General features: G+C 46.1%; 2 protein-coding genes across 6 annotated transcripts; one reads left to right on the top strand and one right to left on the bottom strand.

Annotated features, from left to right (window-relative positions):
- Positions 1–1005: 1005 nt before the first annotated feature.
- On the top strand, positions 1006–19316 carry LOC117430325 (uncharacterized). 5 transcript variants are annotated; one of them, XM_059001317.1, is made up of 21 exons: positions 1006–1145; positions 3646–5642; positions 5954–6018; positions 9464–9569; positions 10001–10091; positions 10532–10707; positions 10813–10955; positions 11115–11283; positions 12413–12503; positions 12944–13119; positions 13225–13367; positions 13527–13695; positions 14825–14915; positions 15356–15531; positions 15637–15779; positions 15939–16107; positions 17237–17327; positions 17769–17944; positions 18050–18192; positions 18619–18787; positions 18868–19316. In XM_059001317.1, exons 4-21 carry the CDS (start codon positions 9503–9505, stop codon positions 18894–18896), a joined length of 2412 nt encoding a protein of 803 aa, XP_058857300.1. In that variant the 5' UTR covers positions 1006–1145; positions 3646–5642; positions 5954–6018; positions 9464–9502; the 3' UTR covers positions 18897–19316. The 5 variants fall into 5 exon arrangements, with proteins under 5 accessions (XP_058857300.1, XP_058857298.1, XP_058857297.1 ...); XM_059001315.1 differs by having other exon boundaries at positions 9267–9569; XM_059001314.1 differs by lacking the exon at positions 9464–9569 and having other exon boundaries at positions 18871–19316.
- On the bottom strand, positions 19311–22759 carry LOC117412462 (uncharacterized protein CXorf65 homolog). The gene is made up of 6 exons (XM_059000527.1): positions 22735–22759; positions 22432–22518; positions 21788–21910; positions 21372–21440; positions 19532–19680; positions 19311–19418 (listed from the first exon to the last, which is right to left on the bottom strand). The coding sequence occupies exons 1-6, from the start codon at positions 22757–22759 to the stop codon at positions 19311–19313; spliced, it is 561 nt and encodes a 186-aa protein (XP_058856510.1).
- Positions 22760–23541: the final 782 nt, after the last annotated feature.

The following is a 23541-nucleotide window of genomic DNA, read 5'->3' as shown; positions in this document are numbered from 1 at the left end:
CAGACCGGACTAGAGCGCACGCTCCCGATGCTCACACAGCAGACCGGACTAGAGCGCACGCTCCCGATGCTCACACAGCAGACCGGACTAGAGCGCACGCTCCCGATGCTCACACAGCAGACCGGACTAGAGCGCACGCTCCCGATGCTCACACAGCAGACCGGACGCTCCCGATGCTATGCAGCCTGTGTATTGAAATAACCACTGCAGGTGCTTGATGAGTAAACTGCACATGCAAATACTGGACGAGATCGCTCTTACTTGGAACATCTACAGGAACCCTAAATGACGCACAGAGGTGGAAAGTTCATGTGAATTTTTTAAGCCACGAAATGTAATTCACACTCAATAGTGCAATTGGTTCTGGGTCGAGCCTGCACAGTCATTCAATGCAATAGTATACCCCCTTCGTTCACGATCTTTTAAATTGGAATGTTTATACATTTTAAAACAGTTTGTGTGAACTCTGTGGAGTTTCGAGAATAGATCCACAGATAACGAAGCATGGTACAATTACACGCAGTGAGTGAAGGGGTATAGAGGAACTCAGAACTTCTGCACAAAGAAAAAAAGATAATTATTTCTACGCGTGGAGCATTGCAGGGTAACCAAACACAACCAGAACCCGCAGCTTGCTTTATAACTGCAGGTCCGCGGTCCGGTCCAGTCCAGCATTTATATAATATCCGCGAGAGCCGCAATAAAAAGAAAGTAGCGGAGCGTGGAGACGTGACGCCGAATAACGATTGCTTGGCACGGGAAGTGTTTAAATAAAAAGTGGGCGAGACATTGAGAAGGGATCGCTGGGCCGTAAAGCAGGAAAGACAAACACCTCTGTTTTTTTTTTTGTTTTTTTTTACATTTCTTTTTTTTTTTTAATTTACATTCCGCCCAGTAACAGTGTGGGGTGACCTCAGCCAATCATTATTGAGCACACACAGCCAATAGGAAAGCGTGCGTTGGTCTGTTCTACAGCGGCTGCGCACAGTTTGCGTACTTGTCTTGCGGATTCTATCAAATACCAAAAAACTGAACACCGTTAAAAAGCTTTTCATTGTGACTCTATTACAAAAACAGGACCCAACTTCTTTGAAGCAGACATAGTTGTCCATTCGAAGTGCTGCTGTTCCGTGATTCCACAAACGGTATTATTATTATTATTATTATTATTATTATTATTATATAATATGGTATGTATGCACACACTCTTAAAATGCATACGTATACATTTTTTTCAAATATTTCAATTTTTGCAAGCACTGAAGTACAGTTGCATTATTTGCACAGTAGAAAAAAATAATATTAAAATTACAACTTTAGGTTAGTAATATATATATCACTTTCTGACGATGTTCTTTCTGGCTCTATACTGGTATATATTTTCTTCTTCTCGGTGTTACACATACACAACACAAATGAACATGAGACGTGAAGAGCATATATGTACTGCACTCATTCACCATGCTTTTCCACTCCTCTGTATTTGGTTGACTGTACTTTCCAATGCTTTACCATGCTGCTATAGTCTTTGTCCTCGGTTTAGCGTACTCTGTGCTTCTCCATGCTTTCTCATAAGTCTCTCTGCGCCATCCTTGATCTACACCACAGCCCTATCAGCTTAGTCTCTTGTGAACAAAGGATCATGTCAGTATTAAATGAGGTCATGAGAGGTGCACAGAGTCCAGACAGCTACCTGCCTGCTCCTGAAGTGACAAGTGGATGTAATCACTCGTCCACTCTGCCTCCCAGTCCCCAAGCTTTAACCACTAAGCCACATTACCTCCCAGTCCCTCCGCTTAAACCACTAAGCCAAATTGCCTCCCAGTTCCTCAGCTATAACCATTAGGTCACACTGCCTCCCAGTCCCTCAGCTATACCTGCTTGGACACACTGCCTCCCAGTCCCTAAGCACTAATCACTAGGCCACACTGCCTCCTAGTCTCTAAGATCTCACTTTTAGGTCCAACTAAACATTTCAATACTGAAGGATTGGGGTCAGTGTTTTACACATTTAGCAAAGCCACCACCAAAGCAGTCAGCATTAAAAAAACAGGTCTGTGTTGTTGTGAGAAACACTTCCGGTGATCTCCTCAGTTGCTTATTTTTTGCAATGTTGAAATGGCAGCATGCAAATCAGCAGATTAGCAATTTAGCAGACACTGCAGCGAAAGCAATCGTGCTCAGGAAATGAATGCAAGTTTATGAAAAATAAGGGATTTCAACTAATGTGATGCAACTGGGCCCAGAGTTACTTCTTGTACGTGATGACCTTCTCACTGCATAAAGACAGCTGAAACCTATTATACAGTAATCCTGCACAGTGTCCCATCAACTAAAATAACATGAGCAGCTGCTCGTGCACACATCCAGTCAAATGAATAGAGAGCTGTGTACTCTGAGCAACTGAGGATACATCTAGAGAACTCAGGACTGGAGATCTGAGAGCCAGCAAATTCAATACAACAGAACTCAGGACTGGGGATCTGAGAGCCAGAAAATTCAATACAGTCTAGTCTAGATAACTCAGTACTGTGCTGAGTTATCAATACAGTATAGAGACTCTGGAAAAAGTAGTTCCCTTTGTCAATTTAAGAGACCTTTTTTTCCATGTGTTGCGTACTGATGTCACTTCCAGTTCCAGGTGGTGACGAGGCCTCCGGCAGGACTCCATAACTTTGTGTGATAATAAAACCTGATTTCCCAGCCAGCTCGTAACTTCACCAAGAGTGAAGCGGGACTGAGCTAACCTAGAGCTCTGGAACACTCTCCATGGCAACCAGGTGTGCCCTGTGACCTCCCGCTCTGTGGTTGTGAATAAGGGGGGCCCCCTCTACTGTGCACAGTGTATGAAGCACTATACTGTGCACAGTGTATGAAGCACTATACTGTGCACAGTGTATGAAGCACTATACTGTGCACAGTGTATGAAGCACTATACCGTGCACAGTGTATGAAGCACTATACTGTGCAGTGTATGAAGCACTATACTGTGCACAGTGTATGAAGCACTATACTGTGCAGTGTATGAAGCACTATACTGTGCACAGTGTATGAAGCACTATACTGTGCAGTGTATGAAGCACTATACCGTGCACAGTGTATGAAGCACTATACTGTGCACAGTGTATGAAGCACTATACCGTGCACAGTGTATGAAGCACTATACTGTGCACAGTGTATGAAGCACTATACTGTGCACAGTGTATGAAGCACTATACTGTGCACAGTGTATGAAGCACTATACTGTGCACAGTGTATGAAGCACTATACCGTGCACAGTGTATGAAGCACTATACTGTGCAGTGTATGAAGCACTATACCGTGCACAGTGTATGAAGCACTATACTGTGCAGTGTATGAAGCACTATACTGTGCACAGTGTATGAAGCACTATACTGTGCAGTGTATGAAGCACTATACCGTGCACAGTGTATGAAGCACTATACTGTGCACAGTGTATGAAGCACTATACCGTGCACAGTGTATGAAGCACTATACTGTGCACAGTGTATGAAGCACTATACCGTGCACAGTGTATGAAGCACTATACTGTGCAGTGTATGACTTGCTAATGTATGGAATTCCACTTCCCTGTGGTTTACTGTACTACTTGTCTCAACTCCTCCTCGTTGCAATTTCTTCTAGGTGAATTTCCCAATGGTGAGACTGCATAGCTGTCCCTTTATCCCCTGGCAGAAGTGAAAGAATGACTTTGACAGTGACTGGCAGAGTGGATGCTGCAAGACGGGGGAATTATAACAAACCAGCAGCGTTCAGGGTTTCAGTCTTAGACACAAACCTCTTCCTGTGTCTAGTTGTGTAATCTTACCACATACAGTATGTGACGCAGAGTCAGTATTGCAGCGGAGCAGGCAGGGAAAACTCATTCCAACAATGGGAGTTACCTCAATGAAGCAGGCAGTGGGTTACCAGTCTGAGTGGAGCGCTCCCTGTCCAACAGCAAGTGCCCTCTGAAGCGTCTTTAGATTTAAAGAGCGACCTGCAGATCACTGACCGTGTCTTTCTGAAGGGCCCTCCACTTCAGCATGGGACACATAATCATGATGGGATTGTTATTAGTAACACACGTGTCTGGTTAGATAACAGAGATGCCCCCAGCGTTCGTTTTGTGACAGCGTGGCTCATCCCTTCAGCCATGCTGAGCATGGCGTGTGCACGGGGCAAACACTGACCCAGCAGCAGCCTCATGGTTCACTGCTGTTATCTGAACACAGCCTCTGGGGTAGGACATTAAGAGTTCCTTGGTTTAAACAGCTGCCATGTACAGTAGAGCACACGCTGTCTTGGTACTGCCTTCCCTTTAGCAGCACCCCCTGCTGGTGAGAGACTGCACTACCCCCTGGTCAACTACAGGCCTGCTCCCCTGACTGGAGCGTGTGTGCGTGCTTGTGTGCGTGCGTGCGTGTGTGCGTGTGTGTGCGTGCGTGTGTGTGTGTGTGCGTGTGTATAGACAGTGTATTTATAGAGAGGGTGTATATATATATACACAAGGAAGAAGGCTAGTTGAATTCCTCGATGATGAAAATAAACTACACCAAGCAGTACTAGAATATAGAGACTTTCATGGCCGGAGCCCTCCCAAGGTGAATACTCAATTAAATACATGGCCATGAGAAAACAGACAAATCAAAGAGAGAACATTATCTACCACCCCTGCACTAAATGAAGAAGGCGCCTTGCAGTGCGGAATGCAGTATATAACAAAACAAACACGGGCCAGTCACAAGAACCTGCCATAAGAACTCGGGTTATACTGGGACCAGGAGAAGCGGCTCATCCCATTCAATATCACAGAATCAAACTGTTCAGCAGGCGTTGTGTCAATGCTCCTTGTGTTTCAGGTGCTGCTGCTCACAACGTCTGGCGTGTTGCCTTCTTTCTGCACATAGCTAACTAAAATCCCAAATCAGAGTGCACGGGAATGCTTAGCTACAGCGCAGAGAGAAAGCAGACAATGCTGTTTTATTCCCTCAAGTTCAGGGCAGCCGGGCTCCTTCTTCTGCAGGGTTTCCACTGCACTGCTTCGGCTGCATGCTGGTAAACAGCCTCCTTCCAGCTGCTCTCCATTCCAGAGTCCCAGTAATTATTCCTGCCTGTTAGAATAAACGAAGGCATTGCTGTGATGCTGTGTACAGAAAATACATCCCCACACCTCGCCTGCCCCAGCTGTCTGAACAGCACAGATAGAGGCGCTTTGCAGCATCTGAAAACCTTCCTTTTTTTACATTAGATTCGACTGGATAAGGAGAAAATGTCCACTTGTTATTTCAGTACTTCCAGGAGAAAATACAAAACAGATCTGCGTGAAACTTGACATAATTATAGGGATTGAGATGAATTAGTGAAAAAGCTGCCTAAAGAATTCTAGAGTCTCCCCCCTGGAGGTATGCTTCTCTACACGATGGAAATGCATCCCAGAAGCATGTGGGGGGATTGCAAAACAAATGTAGAGAGCATGATAAACTTTAACAAGGGAACCCAGCTTGGAGATGACATTAAAAGATGCATACTGTTATTGCATACTGGCGCCTTTGTGGCTCACCCAGTGACTGCCTTGGGGAGAGCTGCTTTCTGATAAGGGGAACACAGAACATGGGTGAACAGAGAGCAAGGGATTGTAGGTGAGTGTGGAGCTCAGCAGGACTGCGGGCCACTGCAGCTGGAAGGCTGCTTCTTGCACTGCTCTGTAGTTTGTTTTTCTGGAACATTTAGATTAACATGACTAGAATCCTCATCTTGTAAACAGCAAAGCCACACAATTTCAACCCAGGCAGTAGTGGGCTGTGTTTGCTCACCGCAAAAGTAACCTAAAATTGATTCGTGAGAAGAAAAAAAATGACACATATTAATAAGAAACAGGAAAAAAAAACCTTTCCACTGTTGTCTCAGTTCTAATAATATCTGTTGTTTATCATTTTCTCACTTCTTTCAGCTTGGTAACATACCGGTATTCATACCCACCAATCACAGCGCCTGGAGGTGACATCATCCTTAAGGGTAAGGGATCGTCTCAAAAGTGTACGGATCTCGGGCAATTGTGATTGAACTTGAAAATGCATAAGCAAAGTCAATAATACAATGGATTTAAAAACCCTACACTGTTGCAAAGTTGGATGTGCTCAGTTAGTTGCAGCTGGCAAGGTGGTGCAAGAGACTTTGAATACTGGTTAGTGAGCTGGTGCAAGAAACAAACAAAATCTGTATTTTGTTCCTCTGTACGCTCCCTTAAAGAGGGGTTTAAAAAAATACCATTGCGATACCATTACCATATCCTATGAGAGATGTCCAGTCACAGTCCTGGAGGGCTATTCCACTCCAGGTTTAACAGGGACAGTGATATCATGAACTACGTAAGGGTGTGGGTGCAGTTTCAATTGGATGAATTAAACCATTTAAAACAGGGTTGGAACAAAGACCAGGAGTGGAAGAGCCAGTATTGGGCACCCCCCCATGCCCAGGCTTAGCCATTAGCAGTGCACTGCATGAGCACCAGTGACAAGTGAGGGGGTCTGGAACAGTACAGAGGTCCTGACTCACTAGTACACTGGTACCAACATGCAGCGGTACTCAATAACTCAAAAGGTATTTAAAGGACATTGACTGGACCTATGAAACAGGCCTCATACTGCCTCGCAGAAGCTGGCACAGATCAATCTAGCTTTCAGAACAACAAGCAGCAGACAGGGTTCAGAGGCCCAGGGGCTCTGTCTGGAGAATAGAAGGCTCTCCCATTTGTTGTGTTTAGTTGCACACTGGCAATGCTTCCAGTTACCTTACATCTCTGTTAGAGACGCGTAACTCTGTGCACTAAGATCATGTCATATGCCTACCTTTAAAATCCCCAAATTGAGTTCTATAGGGGCCAGCGTGTCTTTGTATATCAGGCATCTCATCTTGAGATTGTCTTCAAACATAAGAACAGCCTTCTCGTGCCAGGACCCCCTTGACAATGAGGCGTGCAGCTCGAGGGATCTGTCCTGCTTAAATAAATACATTTGAATGTGACGAATGTTAACAGAAACAGCAACGTGTAAACCAAGCCTGCTTTCTGATAAAGCAGGGAGCTCAGGAGGCCAGACGCTATTATCCACAAGATTACGAGAAAAGGAAGCAGGGGCTTGAGACTGAGAAAACGAAGCACATAAACAAGTAAACGAGAGGACTAGCAAAGAGCCCAATCTGCATTCTGATTAACTCGTTAACAATCGGCCCCATTGTGCGCTCAGCCCAGGGGTACGCCAGCGGTCACATTCCTACCAGGATTGTGGGGTGAAAACACCCCCTGCCCACTCCTCTCTCACGGTACAGTGCAGGAGCAGCCATCCCAGGCTCAGAGCAACCACAATGAGATCACTGGAGCAATATGACACCAGGAAGAATGTGTCTTTACTATAAGGGCATGAGGAGACCTCTTTTTAAAAAAAAGTACATGTTTTGTGCCAGGTGATCTTTAGACGTGGGCATCCATCCCTACCAGCACAGTCCTGCTTGCTTGAGTGAAAGCTTCGTCAGGCAGGGGGTTGTTTACTGGAGCTGAGAGAAGCGGCTGAGCAGAGGGGTGCGACGTGCACCTCTGCTGCCCTCATGTGTTCACAGTTGATATAGCACCTCACTGCAAGCAGCAACAGCACACTGCTTTGAACCCCGAGCACAGAGACGCGTGTCACTGTTAGTCAGGAAGTAGAAGAGTGTGGACAGTGTATGATCAAGTGAAGCTGACAGCTTTCCAGAGAAATACTTCATCATTGTTGTGACTGATTGGTCCTCTCTATGTGTTTTTTTTTTTTTTTTTTTTTTTTTAAATCTTATTATGGCTCATATGGCACAGTCATAACATGAAAATACTTAGTTAAACGTTAGACAGACGTTTCGACAGGAAGCCTTTACCCATGTCTCCGTCACTGCAGAGACTACGCGACATGTTCTGGCTTCTTGGGTTGCTCCAGGGTTGTCTAGAGTTGGTCCTTCGACTCCCGGTCTGTGTTCCAACCCTGGTCTAAGCTGTTTAATTCAAGCAATTAAACATCCACCCAGATGCTGAAGCAGTGTTTACCTGTTAAATGTGGACCGCAATTGGACCCCTGGTTTAGTTATTTCTAGTACCCCTTAAATGCAGAAGTGTGATACACGCGTGTCATTTCCACAGTATATTAGCATGCGAGTAGTCTATTAAAGTCTCACAAGGCAGGATCTTTACAAACCTTCTTATTGTGTTTAGAACTGTATGGCTAGATATTACTCCAAATGTTCCTAGGATCACACGGCTCAGCACTGTGCATTTCCATCTCGACACACGTTTAACTACACGCTCTCATGAAATAGGGAGGCGGGGAGATCCAGAGCTAATTCTGAGAAGTACACTTGACAGAAGTACATGACCGCAAGGCAAGCTGCCGTTAAATCACAGCGGTGTCTGGTATCGCTTTCGATACCCGATGGGGAAAGTTGTGTCAAATTGTCACGGTTTCGCTTCTCGTTTGCACAGCTGCTGGGTTTGCTGGTCCTGTTGGTTCTTGGTGCTGGTCGAGGAGCTGGTTAAACAGCCCCCCCCCCCCCCCCCCAAAAAAAAAAGAAAAATAAATTCAAAGTTTAGAAGTCATTGTTTAATATGCACTGTGCATTGAAAGAAACGAAGAAACGAAACGGATATATTTGGTGTATGTGTCTGAGATTTGATTTAGCTACCTATCTCGTCACCAGCTGAGCGCTGCTTGGTGTTTGGACGGTTCTTGGGTTGCTACCTGTCCTTGTTTTCCCAGGATCGTCCCGGTTTTGAAGAAGGTGTCCCGGGATTTCAATATGCCGTTCTGAAGAGATTCCTGGTTTTTAACCCTATGCTTCCACACACTTGTAAATGCGATTGTTACAGCGACACCAGTCCCGTAAACGGAGCACACGTTAACAAACCAAGATAATATCGCTGCAATCGACGCACAGCGTGAATGTGATCATATATTATTATTATTGGATGGTTTTAAGATTTCTAGAGGTTCCATTTTTAACAACCCTAATCGGGTCCCTGGTCCTGTCAGCTCTTTACAGACTTACTGAGCGCGTGTTCTATGGGCTGGAATAATCCGCTACCTTGATTTAAAAAGAGCTCGTGTTTCATTTTATTATTATTATTATTATTATTATTATTATTATTATTATTATTATTATTATTATTATTTATCAATGAAAAAAAATAGGACATTGCTTAATTCCAGATTTTTTTTTTTTTTTTTTTTTTTTCAATTTCCCAGAAGATGACTCATTCTGGGTCTGTTTATATAAATGAACCACACCCCATTTCTTAATCCTGAACATACTTTTTAACGGAACTCAATCAAAACAGGAACATCGACAATAACAGCCCACTCACAAAAAGGAGGTCTGTTTTGGGCTGAAGATAAATTTCGAAAACCTTTTATAAGCTTCAGAAGATCGCCTCTCCCCCTAGACGCAGCGGGCTGACGGTCCAGCAGTATTACTCTTTGGGATGTCTCTGATAGCGGTACTCGTGTTTGCTGTCGTGTTCAGCGCAGTAGACGGCGGTAGGGAACTCGGTAAGTGCGTTTCTTTTGATCGGCACAGTAATATAAAAACATCACAGTAATATAAAAACATCACAGGTCTGTGACTCGTGTAAGTCCTTCTTTACACATTTTTCTTTCAGTCTTTAAAATAGGATACTCTATGCTTGTCCAGATGGTGATAGTTTTTTGCTGTTCTTTTTTTCTTGGCGATACCTTTTAATAGGCTCTACTGAATACATGTATACACAAGCTTTCACAGCTGGTTGACAGGTGTTTTATGATTTGCCATTGCTCATTTATCATTCACCTTAAAAACACCCAGCAAGACTTCCCCTTTAAGAGACACAGACAGGACTACAAGTACCAGAATGCATTGGGCTATGAGTAAATAACAACAACAAAAAAAAAAAAGAAAACCGCAGTGCAGGTGAACCTGAAGCTATTTGATCACCTCCGTGCAGGTGTGCGCTGCCTCATCCATGACGAGGACTACACTGAGTGCACCTGGAAGGAGACGGGCAGGCCAGACCGCAACTACACCTTCCAGAGCAGGTGAGGGCGCCACTGAGCCACTGCTTTCAATGATAAACCCACTGCACTGCCCAGCACTATACCTGTCATGAGAGTCTGCAGGCAGCCCATGAGTTTTAATTAGGTGCTCCAGCAGTAAGCTGCCTCAGTGCAGCCTGCGGTGCAAGCTCTGTGCAATCCCACCTTTTAGGAACCAGTAAAAGAAAGCCGTGTGCTTGCAGCTGGAGTTCCTGCACAAGCACTGCTGCAGGGGGGGCTGTTTCAAGCCTGTCTGTGCCAGACTTTCCTCTCCAGCATGGTTAATGTGCTTTTCTCTTTGACAACTAACAGTGCAGGTATGGGCAGGTTTCCATTGGGATTCTACCAATGCGCTTTTGTAATTCGTTGGTATTCTGCAGGGTATGGTCTAACATGCAGTTTTGTTGGTGCACTGGCTTCATGTCTTACTGTTTCTGAACCAGGTACAGGACAGGCGCTGAGTATGCAGAGTGCCCGAGTTACACCCAGGTGGAGGGCTACAATGTGGGCTGCAGACTGGAGTACAACTCCCACATGCGCTTTGCAACTTTCCAAGTGCAGCTGTCCTCAGCCAACAACATGGCCATCTGGAACAAAGACATCAACCTGAAACCATTAGGTACCACAGCCATTGTCTAACTACCCAGTGTGTCAGAGGCTGTGATTACAAGCACTGCGCTTCTCTATTGGCTAATGTTGTTTTCTCTCTCTGTCTGTGTGTCAGTGAAACTGTACTCCCCAGTAAACCTGACCGTGGTCAACAGCAGCAGCAATGGTCTGTACCTGTACTGGGACACCAGCATGAGCAAATCCCAGTGCCTGGAGTCCATAGTGAGGTATAGAAGCAGCGCAGACTCTGCCTGGCAGGTAAGGAGCTGCGCCTTTTATTAAGCATTCCTGCGAGAGCAGCTTTTATGAGTTTGCAAATCTGCAGCTGTCACTGCCACACCTAATACTGCTAATATCTCAAAACGATGTGAATGCTCCTCATTAACGGGCAGCACTTGACTCTCTCTGCCCCCCCAGAACTCCCCAGCATTTACTTCTCAGAGGTACTTTAACTTGCCCTTTGCTGATGCTGAAGAGCCGTATGAGTTCCAAGTGAAGGTCAGGATCAATGAGTTCTGTGGCACATCTGACTACTGGAGTGACTGGAGCCAGCCTGCGTACTGGGGGAGCAATGCCACCAGTAAAGGTACGTCTGAACCCCAAAGCCTGTCTCCCATCAGCACGCAGTTTGTCATGCTGGCAGGGCTGAATCGATCATGGACAATAACACAGGATTTCCTGATCAAAGCTTCGACTAAACTCAACTCTGGGTTTCTGATGTGAATTGTCTGATTTCCGATGCAGTTTGTGTTTTAACTATGTAATGCGCTGCTTACTAAACAGAGAGCCTTGTTTTATCCATGTACAGAGGTGGAAATAAGGCTCCCATTGCATAGCAGTGTGACCCGTATCCTGGTTTTGCTATATGATTTTAATAAGACCCACCTGAGCTTGTTACCTACACACTGGGGCTAGTTAAGCTTGTATTAAGACCTGGAATGGGTGAAAGTGCTATGCAGTAGGAGTCTTATTTCCATCCTTGCTGTAGAGTTTGATCCCCCAGTGGGTTTTGCTTTGACGTGTGAATATGTTAGGTTGGGACGGTGGAGTTTAGTTTGCAGTTAGTGCTGCATGTAATCGCTGCATTCGTCCCATAAGAAGTGTTGCTTTTGCCTCCTAACAGAGCAGAACAATCCAGGAGTGCAATACTGTGTTTCTCACCTCAGCCTGCATTGTGTTCCAATGCACGAGACAGCGAAGGGCAGTGTAATAGTATAGTGCTGACAGCGATTGCTCTTATTGCACTCCAAAAAAAAAAAAAGAGAAGAGATTAGAACAAACAGCCGCAGGGGTAGCAGGGACGACGAACACTGATACAGAGTTTCTCTGTTGTTTTTGTCTTCTTGGGCTGTCCCCTGACCCCTCAGACACAGACATTCACTTCAGCTTCAACCCCTCTGTGGTCATCTATCCCATCATGGAAATGTGGGTTTGCATGTAATTCCAGTACATAAACTGTGCGCTTACAAGTCTCAAAACAGTACCTGTTAAGTACAACAAATTAGATGATGCTGTTTCATCCTGTACAGAAACATGTGCTTGTTTTGTATGCATGGAACTTTACATGAATCCTAAAGCAGGTGTGCCGGTCCAAAGTTTCATGTGTAGTAAAATGTTATTTGAATTACGGGTATTAACGCTGAGGATAAACATTGCACCTAATGTGCTGGAATCAGCTCTCCGATACAGTGTGACTGCAGCGTCTCTCCGTGCAGGTGTGCGCTGCCTCATCCATGACGAGGACTACACTGAGTGCACCTGGAAGGAGACGGGCAGGCCAGACCGCAACTACACCTTCCAGAGCAGGTGAGGGCGCCACTGAGCCACTGCTTTCAATGATAAACCCACTGCACTGCCCAGCACTATACCTGTCATGAGAGTCTGCAGGCAGCCCATGAGTTTTAATAAGGCGTTCCAGCAGTAAGCTGCCTCAGTGCAGCCTGCGGTGCAAGCTCTGTGCAATCCCACCTTTTAGGAACCAGTAAAAGAAAGCCGTGTGCTTGCAGCTGGAGTTCCTGCACAAGCACTGCTGCAGGGGGGGCTGTTTCAAGCCTGTCTGTGCCAGACTTTCCTCTCCAGCATGGTTAATGTGCTTTTCTCTTTGACAACTAACAGTGCAGGTATGGGCAGGTTTCCATTGGGATTCTACCAATGCGCTTTTGTAATTCGTTGGTATTCTGCAGGGTATGGTCTAACATGCAGTTTTGTTGGTGCACTGGCTTCATGTCTTACTGTTTCTGAACCAGGTACAGGACAGGCGCTGAGTATGCAGAGTGCCCGAGTTACACCCAGGTGGAGGGCTACAATGTGGGCTGCAGACTGGAGTACAACTCCCACATGCGCTTTGCAACTTTCCAAGTGCAGCTGTCCTCAGCCAACAACACGGCCATCTGGAACAAAGACATCTACCTGAAACCATTAGGTACCACAGCCATTGTCTAACTACCCAGTGTGTCAGAGGCTGTGATTACAAGCACTGCGCTTCTCTATTGGCTAATGTTGTTTTCTCTCTCTGTCTGTGTGTCAGTGAAACTGTACTCCCCAGTAAACCTGACCGTGGTCAACAGCAGCAGCAATGGTCTGTACCTGTACTGGGACACCAGCATGAGCAAATCCCAGTGCCTGGAGTCCATAGTGAGGTATAGAAGCAGCGCAGACTCTGCCTGGCAGGTAAGGAGCTGCGCCTTTTATTAAGCATTCCTGCGAGAGCAGCTTTTATGAGTTTGCAAATCTGCAGCTGTCACTGCCACACCTAATACTGCTAATATCTCAAAACGATGTGAATGCTCCTCATTAACGGGCAGCACTTGACTCTCTCTGCCCCCCCAGAACTCCCCAGCATTTACTTCTCAGAGGTACTTTAACTTGCCCTTTGCTGATGCTGAAGAGCCGTATGAGTTCCAAGTGAAGGTCAGGATCAATGAGTTCTGTGGCACATCTGACTACTGGAGTGACTGGAGCCAGCCTGCGTACTGGGGGAGCAATGCCACCAGTAAAGGTACGTCTGAACCCCAAAGCCTGTCTCCCATCAGCACGCAGTTTGTCATGCTGGCAGGGCTGAATCGATCATGGACAATAACACAGGATTTCCTGATCAAAGCTTCGACTAAACTCAACTCTGGGTTTCTGATGTGAATTGTCTGATTTCCGATGCAGTTTGTGTTTTAACTATGTAATGCGCTGCTTACTAAACAGAGAGCCTTGTTTTATCCATGTACAGAGGTGGAAATAAGGCTCCCATTGCATAGCAGTGTGATCCGTATCCTGGTTTTGCTATATGATTTTAATAAGACCCACCTGAGCTTGTTACCTACACACTGGGGCTAGTTAAGCTTGTATTAAGACCTGGAATGGGTGAAAGTGCTATGCAGTAGGAGTCTTATTTCCATCCTTGCTGTAGAGTTTGATCCCCCAGTGGGTTTTGCTTTGACGTGTGAATATGTTAGGTTGGGACGGTGGAGTTTAGTTTGCAGTTAGTGCTGCATGTAATCGCTGCATTCGTCCCATAAGAAGTGTTGCTTTTGCCTCCTAACAGAGCAGAACAATCCAGGAGTGCAATACTGTGTTTCTCACCTCAGCCTGCATTGTGTTCCAATGCACGAGACAGCGAAGGGCAGTGTAATAGTATAGTGCTGACAGCGATTGCTCTTATTGCACTCCAAAAAAAAAAAAAGAGAAGAGATTAGAACAAACAGCCGCAGGGGTAGCAGGGACGACGAACACTGATACAGAGTTTCTCTGTTGTTTTTGTCTTCTTGGGCTGTCCCCTGACCCCTCAGACACAGACATTCACTTCAGCTTCAACCCCTCTGTGGTCATCTATCCCATCATGGAAATGTGGGTTTGCATGTAATTCCAGTACATAAACTGTGCGCTTACAAGTCTCAAAACAGTACCTGTTAAGTACAACAAATTAGATGATGCTGTTTTATCCCGTACAGAAACATGTGCTTGTTTTGTATGCATGGAACTTTACATGAATCCTAAAGCAGGTGTGCCGGTCCAAAGTTTCATGTGTAGTAAAATGTTATTTGAATTACGGGTATTAACGCTGAGGATAAACATTGCACCTAATGTGCTGGAATCAGCTCTCCGATACAGTGTGACTGCAGCGTCTCTCCGTGCAGGTGTGCGCTGCCTCATCCATGACGAGGACTACACTGAGTGCACCTGGAAGGAGACGGGCAGGCCAGACCGCAACTACACCTTCCAGAGCAGGTGAGGGCGCCACTGAGCCACTGCTTTCAATGATAAACCCACTGCACTGCCCAGCACTATACCTGTCATGAGAGTCTGCAGGCAGCCCATGAGTTTTAATAAGGCGTTCCAGCAGTAAGCTGCCTCAGTGCAGCCTGCGGTGCAAGCTCTGTGCAATCCCACCTTTTAGGAACCAGTAAAAGAAAGCCGTGTGCTTGCAGCTGGAGTTCCTGCACAAGCACTGCTGCAGGGGGGGCTGTTTCAAGCCTGTCTGTGCCAGACTTTCCTCTCCAGCATGGTTAATGTGCTTTTCTCTTTGACAACTAACAGTGCAGGTATGGGCAGGTTTCCATTGGGATTCTACCAATGCGCTTTTGTAATTCGTTGGTATTCTGCAGGGTATGGTCTAACATGCAGTTTTGTTGGTGCACTGGCTTCATGTCTTACTGTTTCTGAACCAGGTACAGGACAGGCGCTGAGTATGCAGAGTGCCCGAGTTACACCCAGGTGGAGGGCTACAATGTGGGCTGCAGACTGGAGTACAACTCCCACATGCGCTTTGCAACTTTCCAAGTGCAGCTGTCCTCAGCCAACAACACGGCCATCTGGAACAAAGACATCTACCTGAAACCATTAGGTACCACAGCCATTGTCTAACTACCCAGTGTGTCAGAGGCTGTGATTACAAGCACTGCGCTTCTCTATTGGCTAATGTTGTTTTCTCTCTCTGTCTGTGTGTCAGTGAAACTGTACTCCCCAGTAAACCTGACCGTGGTCAACAGCAGCAGCAATGGTCTGTACCTGTACTGGGACACCAGCATGAGCAAATCCCAGTGCCTGGAGTCCATAGTGAGGTATAGAAGCAGCGCAGACTCTGCCTGGCAGGTAAGGAGCTGCGCCTTTTATTAAGCATTCCTGCGAGAGCAGCTTTTATGAGTTTGCAAATCTGCAGCTGTCACTGCCACACCTAATACTGCTAATATCTCAAAACGATGTGAATGCTCCTCATTAACGGGCAGCACTTGACTCTCTCTGCCCCCCCAGAACTCCCCAGCATTTACTTCTCAGAGGTACTTTAACTTGCCCTTTGCTGATGCTGAAGAGCCGTATGAGTTCCAAGTGAAGGTCAGGATCAATGAGTTCTGTGGCACATCTGACTACTGGAGTGACTGGAGCCAGCCTGCGTACTGGGGGAGCAATGCCACCAGTAAAGGTACGTCTGAACCCCAAAGCCTGTCTCCCATCAGCACGCAGTTTGTCATGCTGGCAGGGCTGAATCGATCATGGACAATAACACAGGATTTCCTGATCAAAGCTTCGACTAAACTCAACTCTGGGTTTCTGATGTGAATTGTCTGATTTCCGATGCAGTTTGTGTTTTAACTATGTAATGCGCTGCTTACTAAACAGAGAGCCTTGTTTTATCCATGTACAGAGGTGGAAATAAGGCTCCCATTGCATAGCAGTGTGACCCGTATCCTGGTTTTGCTATATGATTTTAATAAGACCCACCTGAGCTTGTTACCTACACACTGGGGCTAGTTAAGCTTGTATTAAGACCTGGAATGGGTGAAAGTGCTATGCAGTAGGAGTCTTATTTCCATCCTTGCTGTAGAGTTTGATCCCCCAGTGGGTTTTGCTTTGACGTGTGAATATGTTAGGTTGGGACGGTGGAGTTTAGTTTGCAGTTAGTGCTGCATGTAATCGCTGCATTCGTCCCATAAGAAGTGTTGCTTTTGCCTCCTAACAGAGCAGAACAATCCAGGAGTGCAATACTGTGTTTCTCACCTCAGCCTGCATTGTGTTCCAATGCACGAGACAGCGAAGGGCAGTGTAATAGTATAGTGCTGACAGCGATTGCTCTTATTGCACTCCAAAAAAAAAAAAAGAGAAGAGATTAGAACAAACAGCCGCAGGGGTAGCAGGGACGACGAACACTGATACAGAGTTTCTCTGTTGTTTTTGTCTTCTTGGGCTGTCCCCTGACCCCTCAGACACAGACATTCACTTCAGCTTCAACCCCTCTGTGGTCATCTATCCCATCATGGAAATGTGGGTTTGCATGTAATTCCAGTACATAAACTGTGCGCTTACAAGTCTCAAAACAGTACCTGTTAAGTACAACAAATTAGATGATGCTGTTTCATCCTGTACAGAAACATGTGCTTGTTTTGTATGCATGGAACTTTACATGAATCCTAAAGCAGGTGTGCCGGTCCAAAGTTTCATGTGTAGTAAAATGTTATTTGAATTACGGGTATTAACGCTGAGGATAAACATTGCACCTAATGTGCTGGAATCAGCTCTCCGATACAGTGTGACTGCAGCGTCTCTCCGTGCAGGTGTGCGCTGCCTCATCCATGACGAGGACTACACTGAGTGCACCTGGAAGGAGACGGGCAGGCCAGACCGCAACTACACCTTCCAGAGCAGGTGAGGGCGCCACTGAGCCACTGCTTTCAATGATAAACCCACTGCACTGCCCAGCACTATACCTGTCATGAGAGTCTGCAGGCAGCCCATGAGTTTTAATAAGGCGTTCCAGCAGTAAGCTGCCTCAGTGCAGCCTGCGGTGCAAGCTCTGTGCAATCCCACCTTTTAGGAACCAGTAAAAGAAAGCTGTGTGCTTGCAGCTGGAGTTCCTGCACAAGCACTGCTGCAGGGGGGGGCTGTTTCAAGCCTGTCTGTACCAGACTTTCCTCTCCAGCATGGTTAATGTGCTTTTCTCTTTGACAACTAACAGTGCAGGTATGGGCAGGTTTCCATTGGGATTCTACCAATGCGCTTTTGTAATTCGTTGGTATTCTGCAGGGTATGGTCTAACATGCAGTTTTGTTGGTGCACTGGCTTCATGTCTTACTGTTTCTGAACCAGGTACAGGACAGGCGCTGAGTATGCAGAGTGCCCGAGTTACACCCAGGTGGAGGGCTACAATGTGGGCTGCAGACTGGAGTACAACTCCCACATGCGCTTTGCAACTTTCCAAGTGCAGCTGTCCTCAGCCAACAACACGGCCATCTGGAACAAAGACATCTACCTGAAACCATTAGGTACCACAGCCATTGTCTAACTACCCAGTGTGTCAGAGGCTGTGATTACAAGCACTGCGCTTCTCTATTGGCTAATGTTGTTTTCTCTCTCTGTCTGTGTGTCAGTGAAACTGTACTCCCCAGTAAACCTGACCGTGGTCAACAGCAGCAGCAATGGTCTGTACCTGTACTGGAACACCAGCATGAGCAAATCCCAGTGCCTGGAGTCCATAGTGAGGTATAGAAGCAGCGCGGACTCTGCCTGGCAGGTAAGGAGCTGCACCTTTTATAAGTGCAGAAGAGTCGGAGTGTGGCGATAGACTTCTTATAGGAGCTTGATGGTACTGGGGGTTAATGAAATCTATCACTTTACATGTATATTCACTTCTAGCGCATCTGGACCTGGGTTTGAGCTAGGCTTGGGGCAAATGGAGATGGGTTTGGCGGTCTCACCCAGCACCAGTGTTGATTGAAGAGCGGTAATAGCCTTGTTGCTGTGCACAGTCCAATTGGATTCAAGCTTCCTGTGTGAGGAATTGTTTCCGAACCCCTCTGTGTATTCTGCATGCAGGCCATGTGGTATCGGGCTGGTTTTTAATCAGATCGAAGTGCATAGCTTCAGAAGCATTGGCTCCTTCGAACTTAGAGATGGCTGATATTTGTCAATGTGCTCCATTCTGTGCTTCCCCCCCCAGAACTCCCCAACATTTACTTCTCTGAGGTACTTTAACTTGCCCTTTGCCGATGCTGAAGAGCTGTATGAGTTCCAAGTGAAGGTCAGGATCAATGAGTTCTGTGGCACATCTGACTACTGGAGTGACTGGAGCCAGCCTGCGTACTGGGGGAGCAATGCCACCAGTAAAGGTACGTCTGAACCCCAAAGCCTGTCTCCCATCAGCACGCAGTTCATCAGGGTCGTCATGACTGTCTTCCACTCTGGTCAGCAGGTGGATCCACGGTGGGATCCGGTTGACTCCAAGCTGCAGTTCTGCTTTCGATTGGTTGGCTCTTGCTGTTTGAAGACTCTGTGATTGGATGAGCCAACAGAAGAGGGCTGGATTTCTCAAAGACATTTACATGGCATTAGTGCAACACCAATTACAATTATAACAGATCAGACAACAGCTTAAGAACCCCTCCCAGTCCTAGCATTAATCGTGTCAGTGTTTTATTTCTGTTCGGGTGACTTTATTGGGTGCGAGTTCCCCTTTTCTGAAAAAACAAAACAAAAACCTCCATTTGGAGTAAAGAGCTTTGAGATTGTAGCCGCAGTGAGTCCAGTCAGTTAAAACACCCTTCTGTTATTGCTCACCTGCAGTCTGATATGTATCTGCAATATTCACATTTCTACCCATTAAAGAGCACTTACTGCAGTATTTTACTGTGATTATAATGATCCCTTCAGTGTCTTCTTCCCCACAATCTTCCTCAAGGGCTCCTCTTCCAGGATTTCCAAGTTCACATGCCCGGCTTTCCCTCCCGCTTTGCCTCTCATCTGAGACACAGGGAATTCAGGTCAGTGCCCTGGAAAAGCTGGAAGCTCTAAGAAACTCAGCGTCTCGGTTGGTTTGAATTGAAAGTGAGGTGCGTTTGTGGTTTGAAGCTTACCGTCGAGCTGGATTGAGCAGCGGGCACAACGCCGTCGCTCACCAGCTGCAGCCTCCTCTCCTGAACCCGGGCCTGGTGCTGCTTCAGACGGGCCTTCTCCAGATTCCCAACCTGGGCCTGCAGCAACTCTGACACGACACAGATAAACAGACACAACACAGATACACAGACACAACACAGATACACAGACACAACACAGATACACAGACACAACACAGATACACAGACACAACACAGATACACAGACACAACACAGATAAACAGACACAACACAGATACACAGACACAACACAGATAAACAGACACAACACAGATACAAACAGCAAAGACCACACAGAGAAATAATACAAGCACACAACACAAACAGCAAAGACACAACACGACACAGATAAACAGACACAACACAGATAAACAGACACAACACAGATAAACAGACACAACACAGATACACAGACACAACACAGATACACAGACACAACACAGATAAACAGACACAACACAGATAAACAGACACAACACAGATACACAGACACAACACAGATACATAGACACAACACAGATACACAGACACAACACAGATAAACAGACACAACACAGATAAACAGACACAACACAGATACACAGACACAACACAGATACACAGACACAACACAGATACATAGACACAACACAGATACACAGACACAACACAGATACACAGACACAACACAGATACATAGACACAACACAGATAAACAGACACAACACAGATAAACAGACACAACACAGATACACAGACACAACACAGATACACAGACACAACACATATACATAGACACAACACAGATACACAGACACAACACAGATACACAGACACAACACAGATACACAGACACAACACATATACATAGACACAACACAGATACACAGACACAACACAGATACACAGACACAACACAGATACACAGACACAACACATATACATAGACACAACACAGATACACAGACACAACGACACAGGCACGATGCAAGCACACAGCAAAGACACAACACAACACAGATAAACAGACACAACACAGATATATAGACACAAAGACAAACACAGGCACAGAGATAGGATTCAGAAGCGATTTCACTCCTAGTTCCTCAGTAAACACTGTAATGATTCTGGGGTAGCAGGTGAATTTCAGCTCACTCTTTTGGGACAGTAAGCAGTCAGGCTGTGATCAAGTGCAGAGAAGGGAGAGCACTCGGAATCTAGGGGGTGTAACTTGAGAGATTCTGGAAGTGGGAACCTTTTGCAATGGGTACAAAAATCAAGATGTGATGCAATAAAATGAATCAAAGAAATGAATAAAAGAAAGAAAGCTGCTCCACTTGTGCCTCCCTGCTGCGACTCTTGAATCACACACAGACAAGACAGGACTACAGACACTGCTGTGGCTGAAACTACTGCCTAGGTGTGCTTCAACCACTGCAAACTATAAGAAGTTCCAGTGCTATACACTAGGGGGCAGTGCAGTACAGCGGGCTTGTCTCCGTCCTTCACATAGACTCACTGTGCAAGCTTTGTTTCAGACCTTTCCTATGAGACCATTGAAGAGACACACTATTTTATTATAGTTTTTATATACAGTCATGAATTTTAAATATGTAGGGACTGTGTTTTTTTTAATGCTCATTTTGACTCGTTCAGTAAATCGTGCAGTTCGTGAAACCAGTTTTCAGTTACCTGGAAGAGGGTGTATTAGTTTATTATCAATTTTAAAAAGCGCTGCTTGACCTAAGAGAATATTTGTAAATACGTACTGAGAACCTCGGGATAAGCCCTCACTTTCACAAACAGATCATCGTGCAGTACCTTGCATTTCTGTCTCAGGGCTGGTCAGGATTGGGGTAATGGATGTGTAGCCTCTGTCTGCTTTGTTCTCTAAAAATCAAACAAATTAAACAGAACCGTCAAGAACAAAGAAGTACTTTACCTAGCAGTGTAGCACGGAACAAAAAACTACATCTATCTGTACCGCCTCACTATCTCAGAGCCGTCTAAAAAAAAAGAAAACACTCAGCATGCTGCGAGATGAGTTTCCAAAAAAAAAAAGGATTTGGAATTCATAATAAGAAAGAAAGAGAGAAAGAAAGGAGCATTTTGACCTGCGCAATATCAGTATATTTAAAATCTATCAATAAGGAGGTATGTTGAGTGAGGGGGTGGTAGTCGCTTCAAAGGGAGGGAAGGTTTGGTTTGGTTTGGTGCCCCCCCCCCCCCCCTCTCACGGTTGACTCGGCACACGATGTAAGTGCCCCGGGTGTAGAGCAGTCGGCTGGCACTCTCCAGGGGGGTTCTGTAGAGGAAGAGCAGCTTCAGAATCCCCTTCTCATCACACAGGTCAATCAGATCTGAAACGCAAGGACGCCAAGCAGAGGCGCACAACATTATTCACACAGCCAGCCATGCATATCCGAGCAATTGCTGTGCATGAGAATTATGTGCGGGTGTTTAACATGCATTGGTCCTTCAGGGGTTAATTCCGTACGCGTTTAAGAGTGGGGATCAGAAACAGGCAGAGCAGTGGGGGGGGCAGGTGTCCAGAGGGGCAGGAAGCACTGCACTCACTCTTCACTGTAGACTCAGCTTCTATTTAAAGATCAAAGGGCTTCGTTAACACAGGACACCCACTCGGCCCGCAGCCTCCATGAATGTTTACTAAAGGGACGCCGGCTGCCCTCTCCAGCCCTCTGGCACGCAGCTAAACCACAAGAGGACCCGAGCGGCAGAGTCCGGAGAAGCACATTGATTCTACAGGCCCTTCCCAGCAGCCAGCCGGGCCCCTGTTTTACACACAGTTTCACATGAATGGCTGCTTCATTGGTGTGTGTGTGTGCGTGTGTGTGTGAAGCCCTGCCCAGGTGGGTCTTACCTGCCTTTGGCAGCTCCAGCTTATGCTTCAGGTACTGCAGTAACAGAATCAGGGGGCAGTTGGTGTTTGCCAAGAACTGCTGGTTGTCTAAAGAGACCAAACCAGTTTCAAATGCTATTTAATAATACAATAAGCATGTTAACATTGAAATACATTAGGGATAGGGAGAGGAGTGAAAACAGCCTATTATTATTATTACTCCTTAATACTACTACTAATAATAATAATGACAGTGATGTGCTAACAGAAGCAGAAGAGAGGGTTGGAGAAACTAGACTACCAGAACACCTTGACATTCCTTACCTCCATGTTTAATGCAGATGAACATGATGTGAAGAGGGCAGGAGCTGCATGCAGGAGCTTGAGTGTGTGAGTTCGTGTGAGCGTCAGTCCAGGTGCGCAGACTCAGGTGAGTGAGCGAGTGTGTGTGTGTGTGTGTGCGTGCGTCAGTCCAGGTGCGCAGACTCAGGTGAGTGAGCGAGTGTGTGTGTGTGTGTGTGCGTCAGTCCAGGTGCGCAGACTCAGGTGAGTGAGCGAGTGCCAGCACGTGCGCTGCTGTGTGTCTGGGGGGCACATCATGAAGTCATAATCATCTGCTGTTAGACAGGATATGATGTCATCATGGTTATTGTCTTCAGTTTTTTCTTTCATTAATCCTTTAAATGCTTGCTGTAGCAAAACTTTATAAATTAAATAGCGCTCGCACACACACACACACGCACGCACACACATACACACACACACACACATACACACACACAGCTGTAAAAGAAACGTCTCAGAGCTGCTGCCCATCTCCGCTGCTTCCTGTGGAAAGATGGGCTGATAGCTGCTTCCTGTCTACGTGCACAGGGAAGCAACAGAACCAAAAGACTTGAGACTCCCCTCTTTTGAGGGACATGTATACAGGGGTTATGAAGCCAGAATCAGTCGAAAAGGTTTAGGGGGTACCTCTGGAGCCATTGCATGCTTTGCACAGGCTTTCCAAACACTGGACGTACATTGAGCAGTTAGCGCAATGATCACAGGTGGTATTCCTAGAGGCGTATTGCTGTTCAATGTCAGGTTTCTCGTCTCTGTCAGTTTGTTTGTAAAGTGGCCAAGCGATAC

The sequence above is a fragment of the Acipenser ruthenus genome, chromosome 26 (genome assembly GCF_902713425.1).
Source record: "Acipenser ruthenus chromosome 26, fAciRut3.2 maternal haplotype, whole genome shotgun sequence".
Taxonomy (NCBI): domain Eukaryota; kingdom Metazoa; phylum Chordata; class Actinopteri; order Acipenseriformes; family Acipenseridae; genus Acipenser; species Acipenser ruthenus.
The sequence above is the reverse complement of the archived record's forward strand: the minus strand, read 5'-3'. Positions and strand labels throughout refer to the sequence as shown.